Source organism: Octodon degus, unplaced genomic scaffold, assembly GCF_000260255.1.
Source record: "Octodon degus isolate 3935 unplaced genomic scaffold, OctDeg1.0 scaffold00022, whole genome shotgun sequence".
Classification (NCBI taxonomy): domain Eukaryota; kingdom Metazoa; phylum Chordata; class Mammalia; order Rodentia; family Octodontidae; genus Octodon; species Octodon degus.
Window position 1 is genome coordinate 22,633,692 of NW_004524598.1, and position 9,673 is coordinate 22,643,364.

A 9,673-nucleotide genomic window follows, 5' to 3' on the forward strand; every position below is an offset into this window, starting at 1 on the left:
TTTGCAGGAGACAGCACCTTTGCATTTTAAAGACCAGCATGGTCTTTCTGCCAGGGCTGAGCACTCAGCAGCAGCATTCCTTGTGCTTTCTGCTGCTCTGCTATTTTTTTTTTTTAATTTGTCTGACTTTATCTTATTTTGTTCCCAAAGTTCTTGAGAGTCGATCAAGATAAAGACAGAGACTGCAGCTTGGACTGTGCGGGCTCTCCTCAAAAGCCTCTCTGCGCATCGGACGGAAGGACCTTCCTGTCCCGCTGCGAATTCCAGCGGGCCAAGTGCAAAGACCCTCGCTTGGAAATCGCTTACCGAGGAAACTGCAAAGGTGAGTGCCTGCTGGGTTATCCGTGCACTATGGGTGGGACAGAAGTCCTGCGCTTCTGGCTTATTTTCATATGGCGGGATGAAGAGCAATCACTATGAATTTCAAAGCATTCATGTAGAAATTATTTAATTCCTCAAAGTGCTTTGTGACATGGTGAAGCAAACATGTGCCCCTATGTCCCAACTTTCTCCAGGGTCCCCTAAAGTCTTTCTGACTGCAGTTTCCAGTTTCCATTTCTGTCTTCGTATTGTCTGTGATGTTTGCAGTGATGTTTCTGGTGCAAAGCTTCCTTTGGGATTTTCAATTATTTTTTTTTTTAATTAGGCATCAAATTTAGAGGTAACCCTCGTGCTTAGAGTACACAAGGAAAGGCTTCCCACACAAGCGGTTTGGCTTGGTGAAAGACGCTGGTGTTTCAAACACAAACAGAATCACTTTGCAAAAGATTTACCTTATTCTCTGGGAAGCGCACCGCAGAGGCTAGAGCTGCCTTTGAGATGGTTTTCTGCCTCAGCTAGCTTTTTGCTTAATGACCCTGTTAGCTGAGTGACATGCCGAGCACACTAACTGCTAGCAGAGCCCAAGAGCTCAGCAGTGACTGGCCGGGTTGGGGTCCCATGGGCTCCTCTTTCCATGGTGTTGTGTACCCCAGCCCTGCACAGACCTGGGTTATTCTTGCACAGAGCCAAGAGCCAGTTTTGCACACTCTTGACCCCTGAGAGCACTCCCTGTTGACACGACCAAGGAGTGTCGAGGTGTACAGAATGGGCCTCCCACAGGAATGCAGCTGGAGCACCCCTGCAGCCTGGTCTTTGCTCTGTGACAAACCCTGTCCCATGTCTGTGTCTGTACTCTGCGTGGCATCTGCAGATGCCTGATTGGAGCCTAAAATTCTTCCTAGCAGTCGTGTGTCATCGCCTTGCTAGTGACCAGTGGCTACCCATGAGCACAGACTCTTCCTACTGCCTCAGTGGTTTGTTCACAGTCAGCACCTTTCGGGGTGCACAGCATTTAATGGGGGCAGGATGGCCGGGGCCTGAGGGGAGCACAGGCAGTAGAACCTCTGGGGAGAGTCCCAGGAAGACCGCTCCACACTGGAGGGTCTAGGGGAGCATGCAGGTGGATTGTGATTGTGTGCAGAGCTGCCCTGGTGAAAGCCTCCTCACACGAAGGCATGCTAGCCTCTCCCAGATCCCAGCTGGAGCCCCATCTGATGGTCCCAAGAGCAAGGGCTAGGAAAGCAGGTCACCTGGGCTGCAGAGGGGGGCTGTGGGCTCCTGTTGTCCGTTTCCTTCTTCTGAGAAATAGCAGCTGTAAGAAACTGTGGGAAGCAGGCAAGGGGTGCCCTAGACTTTGAGGAAGGAGTTCAGGCATGAATTGCGAAGACCCTGGGGCCTCCTGGCTCTGAGAACACAGCTCACATCGGCCTCTCCTGTCCACCTCCATGCCCTGGCCTTGGACTTCCGATCTCTGTCCAGTTACAGCAAGATTAAAGTTGCATTCCTTTTGGACAGGGAGGGTAAATTTGAATTAAAGACTCTTGTCCTTTGAGGGAGTCTCCTTGTTACTTTATTCAAATTTGCATGTAGCCTAGTTTCTCTGGCAAATTCCCTTGGTTAGAATTCTATTCGCTTCACTGTAGGTAGACCATAAACCTGTGACCCCTACAAAAAGACAGGGAGGAATTAAGTAGGCATGACCTTTACTCCATGAAGTGGGTGTGGCTTAAACCAGAGGGATTATAAGAACAAACCAGAGACACAGCAGGTTACTAGTTGCATTTAACCCAGGGCAGCAGGGTTATAGACAATGTGTTAGGCAAGTTTGGCCCTGCAAACACAGCTGGGCATCTCACACCTCTGGAGCTGTCGATTTGGGGTGCACAGCCTTCGTATGCTGTGAGTCAGCGTGGGCTGTGTGGGTCACCCTGGGAAAGGCTTCAGGCCCAAGCTGGGGTCGAGTTGGCCGGGGTCCTGGCTCATGAAGGGAAGAAGGTCTTATTTTGGGGTCAACCCCTTCCTGTGGACTGCATACACAGGTGCTTCCCTCCAGATCTCTGATGCATTAACGCCCACCATCCACCCTCGTGCAGAATGGCTGCAGGGGTGACCCTGACTTGTGGGTGGGACCTGGCTCGGCTGGCAGCAAGAACTGGACTAAGCCCACCCTCCAGCCCAAGTGCATAGTCCCACGGAGTCTACAGATGACCCAGGTCGGAACGTGCCTCCTTGTCGTTTAAAGAGGCAGCGGCTAAGAGTCCTCCCCCTCTCTCCATGTGACACAAGACTGCTCGCTTACTCCACCTATTCCTGGTGCTAAACTTGGCAGCGTCCTGTTGTGTTCCCCCAGCCGAGGGGCCACTGCTGCTGACTTCAGTATTTTGAGGGTATTTCCACATATTTGGTGGGTGAGAGTTCTGTGGGCCTGTGTCTTTTGGATGTACTGGTTTGGAAACAACAATTAAAATATTTTAGTCCACATTTAATTAAATGGGATTAAAATGTTTCATGCATTTCATATTATGATCTAACCATTGACCTTGAGGAGAATTGCAGTGGTTAAAACTGATGGATTTTTCTCATATTTTCTTAGAAATTTGTGGGGTTTGTGTTTTCTGAACTCAGCAAACACATTAATAATTTTTCTTTTGATCTGAAAACAGTGGGCTTGTCTTTCTTTTTAACGAAACCTCTGGCATTGACTAAAAGAGCCAGAAAAAAATGTTACACATCAGGAGACCTTGGAACTATTTTCATATTTCTAGAAACAACATTCATAGCAAAAGCAACTTCCTGGGACGTTCCTGATCTCAAGAGCTCTGCACTGGGCCCATCTGGGTGGCTTCACATGTAGCATGCTTCCTGGCCTAGTCATTGTCCTCGGCTGTACACTGCCCCTTAGCAGATGATATGGCTGGGGTGGCCAGGGTGGGCTCTGCAGGCCAGCCAGCTCCTGGCACAGGAATGTCCCTAAGGCAGGGTGCCTACACGACCACTGCCAGCCTCCCGTGTGAAAGGACCGTTGTCACAGACCTCTAGCTCCTTCCCCAGGAAAACCCTCAGGGGCACAGAAGTGCTGTTCACAGGGTCATTGCTGTCACAGAGAGCACTGGCCTCTGGGGTCGTCGCCCACTTCCGGCTTGAGGACCCAGAGCCATGGTGTGATGGAAGACAATTCACTCTTCGGTGAATTGTCTGCACCTGTCTCTTGTCTCTAGAACAAGGGGAGGGATCAGACCAGCCCTGAGGATCCTGCCGGTTTGAAGGAAGCCAGACAAAAAGGCTATTCTGTGATGCTGGGTATAAATTGTCCAGTCTGAAGTTCACAAAGTGGAGACGTAGATCTAGGAGTTGGGGGTGGGAGGGAGTCGTCCTCACTGGATGAGAGGCTTGCTCCAGAGTGACCGATGTCCTGCGGGAGGCGGTGAGTGGATGGCGCGGGTGTGGTGGCGTGCTGCTCAGAGTACACTGACTCCACGAGTGGACACTTCAGCGTGGTTAGAGTGACAGCTTTTACCTTCTTCGCTGTTGTACCATAGTCAGCATCGCCTTGTTTGTGTCTTGAGGATTTAGAGCCAACCATGAGGAAGAAGGCATCCAGAGTAAAATCCCCCAAAGGTCCTGAGCACAGGGAACTGCTTAATTTTTAATTTAATAAAATAAGCACAAAGAATAGAAACATAACAATATAATGTATTACCTATAAATATTTAAGAAGGGAGTGCTGGACATTTCTACTCTATTCTTTAAAATGTGATTGAAAATCTCAAAGGTTTAGAAAAATAGTGTTGAGATTGGGTATGCCACTTGGATTCCTTTGGTCTTGGGTGTGCATATGTTGGGCACCTAATTACTTACAGAGGCAGCCAAAGCCCAGGAGAGCTGCTGAGGGTCTTGCCTGTGGAGTCTCATCTGACAGCTCTTGCCCAGCCTCGGAAGCAGCAGGCCCTCGGCCCGATGTAACGCTAAATATCTGCAACAAGAAATGACAGAGAGGTGGCCTGAGCTAACCTGGGTTTCTCGCAAGGTAACGACAGGCTTTTTCCGAAGGGTGATTCACAGACCCTGTAATTTCAAGCTCCTGTTTTCATTTCTCCTATAACGAGTCAGCAATATACTGGACGTGAACCTGGAATTTAATATCCTGTTGAACACATGAGCTGCAGGTTTGAGAATGTCCTACTCAGTGGCAAATGCGAAGTCTTTAAAAGAAGCCTGAGCCAGGAATGGAGCCCACAAGTTGTTTGGGAAATTTATGCTCTTTTGGCATATCTGTGATAGCTCAAATGTGAGGACTAATTCCTGGCTCTGTCTCTCCCCGGGCTGAGACCTCGCAAACGGCAGCTCCAACCACTTTTCCTTTTAGACACTCAAACCACAGGGTGGACTAAACCCGAGGTGAGCTCAGCACGCTTCTGAATTCTAAGTGAGCACAGACTGCACGGAAACCACGAGCGCTGCTGAGTGCTGGCCGCCCGCCCGCCCAAGGCGGGATGGAATCAGGGTCCGAGCCACTCAGAAGTGGCGACCCCGGGTGGTCATAACCCGGGCTGTAGCTGCGTGAGGCTAGGGGTCTCCTGGCCAACGGCAGGAGTGAGGCTGAGCGGTGCAGCCTATCTGGGCCCGGGGAGGGCCCAGCAGGGTAGCAAGAAGTTGCCCTCTGAAGACCGGGCACAGGTAGCAGGCAGAGACCTGGACAGCAGTCACCTGACCGTGAAGCACGCAGAGCATCGGAGGGCTGCTCCTGGAGGAGCTGGGCTGCAGCAGCGGAGGGGCAGGGAGTGGAGCCCCGACGGCCGAGAGCGCAGCCCTGGGCCAGGTCGCACCTCCGCGCCACTTTGCGCCCTTGCTGTTCAGGGAGCCCCGTACCTGTACCTGTGACTCTCGGATGTTGCATGTGGCGTGAGCCCAGCTGCGATCGCACAGAAGGGGGGCAGCTTCCCTCTGGGTATCTCTGACTCCCGATTTCCCGTGGAGCTTGACACCTTCTGGCTTTGCACAGTGGGGTACATCCCCACAGCTCTGTGCTCTGAGCTGAACACAGGACCCTCTGGCCAGAGCAGGAATCCTGTGAAAGGCAGCAGCCCCTCTGGTCTGCCGATTACCCGGTTTTCCAAGTGAAGTGGGAAGAGGTGTGAGCTTTCTGTGTGCTTCAGTGTTTCAGGCACCTAAGGTACAAAACAGAAGTGTTGTGGTCTGTACTCTAAGTGCTCTTGGCTCTGAGACTGACTGGGCATGAGCCCCCTCCTCCACACCAGGTATCCCCACACCGCTTCCCTGCTCAGCTCCACGTGGTCCGAATTTACTTCCACTCCCGGCCCTGGCCTGCTGCGTTTGGGCATAGTTCTGGGCAGCTGCTGGACGTCCCAGGGCTGTGGCCTCCTCCCTGCTTGCTTCCCACAGATCCCGGGAGAGCTTCTCTGAGAGTCGGTCTCCCTCTCACTCATGTCTGGGAGCCTCCCACTCTTCTGAGTGCACACAGATAGGAGGTGCCAGCTCTGCTGAGGAAACCTGCCAACGTGGGCTGCTTCTTGTCTGTGGCCCTCATGGCATGACTTTCTGTCCCGGTCTCCCTGTAGATGTGTCCAGGTGTGTGGCCGAGAGGAAGTACACCCAGGAACAGGCCCGGAAGGAGCTGCAGCAGGTGTTCATCCCGGAATGCAACGAGGACGGCACCTACAGCCAGGTGACTGCGGGGCCCCTGGACTGTGCGTCCGGGGGATGTGGACCTCCCAGGCGAAATCGGCCTGTGCTGCGGAAGGGAGGTCCCAGTGAAGTGGATGTGTGAATGGGTGCTGCCGTGAACTTGCTCAGGCAGCGCGCTTACTAGGCTTAGCGGATCATGCCGACTGGATTGGCGCTGAGAATTTAATTTTGGTGTAATTTCCACTGTGGGGAGCTTGTGCCAAGCGGCATAGTGTGAGGGTAGCACGAGTCCTGGTTTCGCCCAGCCCATTTGGATCAGGGTTGGATGTGGGTCAAACCAGGCTGCGGTATGCCTGTGGTCCAGTCGTTAGTCAAAGGCAGTGTCCCTGCAGGGGAGCGGCAATGCTGTTATTCTTCATGGGGTCACCCCGAACGTGCTCTGTTGGTGTGCTTTGGGAGGAATGACAAGCGCGATTCCCTTCAGGTCAGTGAGGTGGGCCTCAGTCCTGCAACAGTCATATGGCCTTTGAGAGATGAAGACATGAAGAAAGAGCCCTGGGGACCCGAGGGGCAGCCCCTCTATTGTGGTTGCCTTGGGAAGGCCAAGAGATCCTTGGGGAGGCCAGAGGGTGCTACATGCAGGTACCCCGCTGGCCTCTAGAGCCCTGTCTCCTCTCCTGGACCTGCCAGGGTGGCACCAGTGAATGTGCTGGCTCCCGCAGGGCTCAGGCTCTTGGTGGGCAGTGGCGGTCAGCCAGGCCCTGGCAGCACAGCTTGCCCCTTTGTCTCCTCAGGGCCATGATTAAAGGCAGCACCGTCTCCCTCAGGTACCCCCAGGCTCCAGAGAGCCTCCATGTCCAGGCCTCTTGGGAAGTGACGCCACATGGGCAGGTGGCCTTGTGGAGGCCAGGGGCATGCTGGTGTCAGGGGACTCACCCATGTCCTCTCTTGGCAGGTGCAGTGTCACAGCTACACGGGGTACTGCTGGTGCGTCACGCCCAACGGGAGGCCGGTGAGCGGCACTGCTGTGGCCCACAAGACGCCCCGCTGCCCGGGTAGGTCAGGTCCGAGGCAGCTCTGTGGAGCCTTGTTTGTTGTTTTTGGACATCATCAGACCTGTGTGCGCTCGTGATTCCGGGGGAATTCAGATTGAATGAAACTGAGTAATGTGGGAATGAGACAGGATCAGGAGGCAGAGCCGCGAGTAGTGTTGAAGTCTTTTCTGAGGAAGAAGAGCAAGACTCATGTGCATCACATATGCACTTGTAATGTAGAGAAGAGCTCAGCAAAAGGAGGGAGCAAAACATACACACGCACATAAGTACATACACGTACACACATGTATGCACATGTCTATGCGGGAGGCAGAGGAGAACTCACTAAAGGGGGACACCCCAGCTCAACTCCTGGAAGACTACGGTGACTCAGGAATCTCTAATTTTTAAAACAATCACAAAGACTGTAGTCACCAGTGGAAACAACCCAGTGTTTTCTTTGGCCAAAGAAAGCGAAATTTTCTGGGTTTGTATATATATTTTTTCAAAGAGAAAGTAGATTATTCTTCACAGGTCAGTTTCCAGAGGGTTTATTTATGTTATTTTATTACTCATAACAGGGTGTGATGTACTGAAAATAATAAAACTGGCAGGATAATAATCTATAAAATGGTCTTTTTCCATTAATATTCTACCAAAAGGGCCATAAATGATTCTGATCCTTTTTATTTGAAAATGGTCTGCAATCTCTGCAGTCTGGGCTTGAGTCATTTGTGGCGAGACCTATAGACCTGTGAAGAAATGTCATAATCTAATTATCAAAATTCCTAGATTAAACATATGAAAATTGGCAAGATACATCATTATATAACAAAATGAAGTACAAAACATTGTCTCTAGTTATTCATATAAAGGATTGAAATGTGCATTTAGAGTTCACTCGTAGACTCTTTAGGGGGTGGGCCCCTTCTAATGGGCTGTTCTGTTCCTTACTTGGACACCTGCAGGGCAGCCAGGGAGCCAGGCCTGGGTTAGAACTCCTGACCTCAGAGGACCCCAGAAGCAGGACAGCACCCGTAATTAGCAGTGACACCAACCGCGATATCCAAAGCAGCTGGTTTTCCCTTAGAAGGCACGTGGTGTACGTTCTTTGGAATTAAAATGCATCGATTTTTTAAAACACTTTTGCCACCCAAATTCTTTTCAAGAAGTGCTGAAAAAACATGTTCAGTCAGCTGATATTTAGATTTAATGGTTCTTATTCCAAGCTTATGGAGGACAAGGAAGAGGAAAAGAAGTTAGTCCTCCTGGCCTCATCCCCGGGGTGAGCCCCTTCTGGGAAAGGCCTGGCCACGGGCTCCTTCCTTCCACAGCCATGTCCGATGTGAGGCCTCGTGGGGAGGCCTGCAATTCCCCAAAGGAGGAGCAGCAGGAGCCACACTCCTGCAGTCTTAGGGATGCTGCCCGAAAGGGTAGGCAGAGCTTGGAAGGCCCTTCTCAGAGAACCGCCGCACGTAACAGCCAACGAGTGCTGTTTCGGAAATCGAGTCACCGGCCCGCTCACTCACACCATTTTTCTGCTCTGGTGTCTATAACATCTGATTGCTTAGAAATGCTCCATTTTTGCTGTTCCCACGCATTGTTCGTGGTCCAAGAAATGGTTTAGAGAGGAGAAAGTATTGTCTTTGTGTTTGCCATTCAGTGCATGGGACGTGCAAAGTTGGCTCCGATTAGAAGGCCATGTGGCTGGACAGGCCCTCACACAGGTCGTGTGTGCCTGAGGTAGGCGCTGCTGTCGCACACACACAGCTGGTGCCTTTCTGTACCTGGCTCTGGGCAGCACCACTGACGTGCTTGCTCCGGGATTTCCACAGAGCTACCGGACAGGTCTGTAATCCTGCTGTGTTCCACACCCATGTTCTGTGAACAGGTGAGTGACCGAGTGTGGCGCTGACCCTTCTGGAAGCTGTACAACTGTGGGGATGTTCAGAGGAGGTGGCAGCTCCGGAGGAATCGTGGGGGACCGAGTCCACCTCCCTCCCTTCACGCCCACTCCTCAAGTGCTCTTAATCAATGCCCGCCTTATGGAATTCAGCTTTTCCCACTTATTGGTCCTGTCCTCTAAAACACTGCAGAGAAGCAGTTGTCAGATGCCAGTTTGCATGACATTATGAGCAACACAGGGGTCCCAGTGGCCCGTGTGTTATCTACAAACCAGGGCGCCCCTGGATGCCTCCTCAGCCCTTCACAGAGCAGTCAGCTGGTACACTGCAGGGCTGACATGCACTGGCTACCACCCGGAGAAGCGGGGTTGTAGCGCTGCAACCCACTAACACACCCGAGTGGGACTGTAGTGCCTGTGTCTCGCTCCTGGGCGGCTTGGAACTGCCAGTGGGATGGGCATGACTGTCCCATTGGCAGGATGGGCCAGCACCATGCAGAAGTATAGGCTGCCAGGTGGGACAGTCACGCATGTGCCGCTGATGGTTCAAGCCAGCTGGAAGCTGTTAAAGCTGGGTAAACTTTGGTACTGAGGTGCTGAGGTGCTGTGGTGTTTGGGCTGCTGGGGTGCTGGGGTGCTGGGATACTGAGGTGCTGGGGTACTGAGGTACTAGAGTGCTGGGGTGCTGGGGTACTGAGGTGCTGGGGTACTGAGGTGCTGGAGTGCTGGGGTGCTGGGGTGCTGGGATACTGAGGTGCTGGGGTGCTGG

General features: G+C 52.3%; 1 protein-coding gene across 1 annotated transcript in view; it reads left to right on the forward strand.

Moving 5' to 3' along the window:
- The window catches only part of Smoc2 (SPARC related modular calcium binding 2), a 140,748-nt gene that overhangs the window by 52,981 nt on the left and 78,094 nt on the right, over positions 1-9,673 (forward strand). Inside the window, exons 2-4 of the mRNA XM_023711939.1 lie at positions 151-322; positions 5,901-6,007; positions 6,923-7,022. Of these exons, the coding sequence (XP_023567707.1) occupies positions 151-322; positions 5,901-6,007; positions 6,923-7,022 (379 nt within the window). The remainder of the gene's footprint in view (positions 1-150; positions 323-5,900; positions 6,008-6,922; positions 7,023-9,673) is intronic.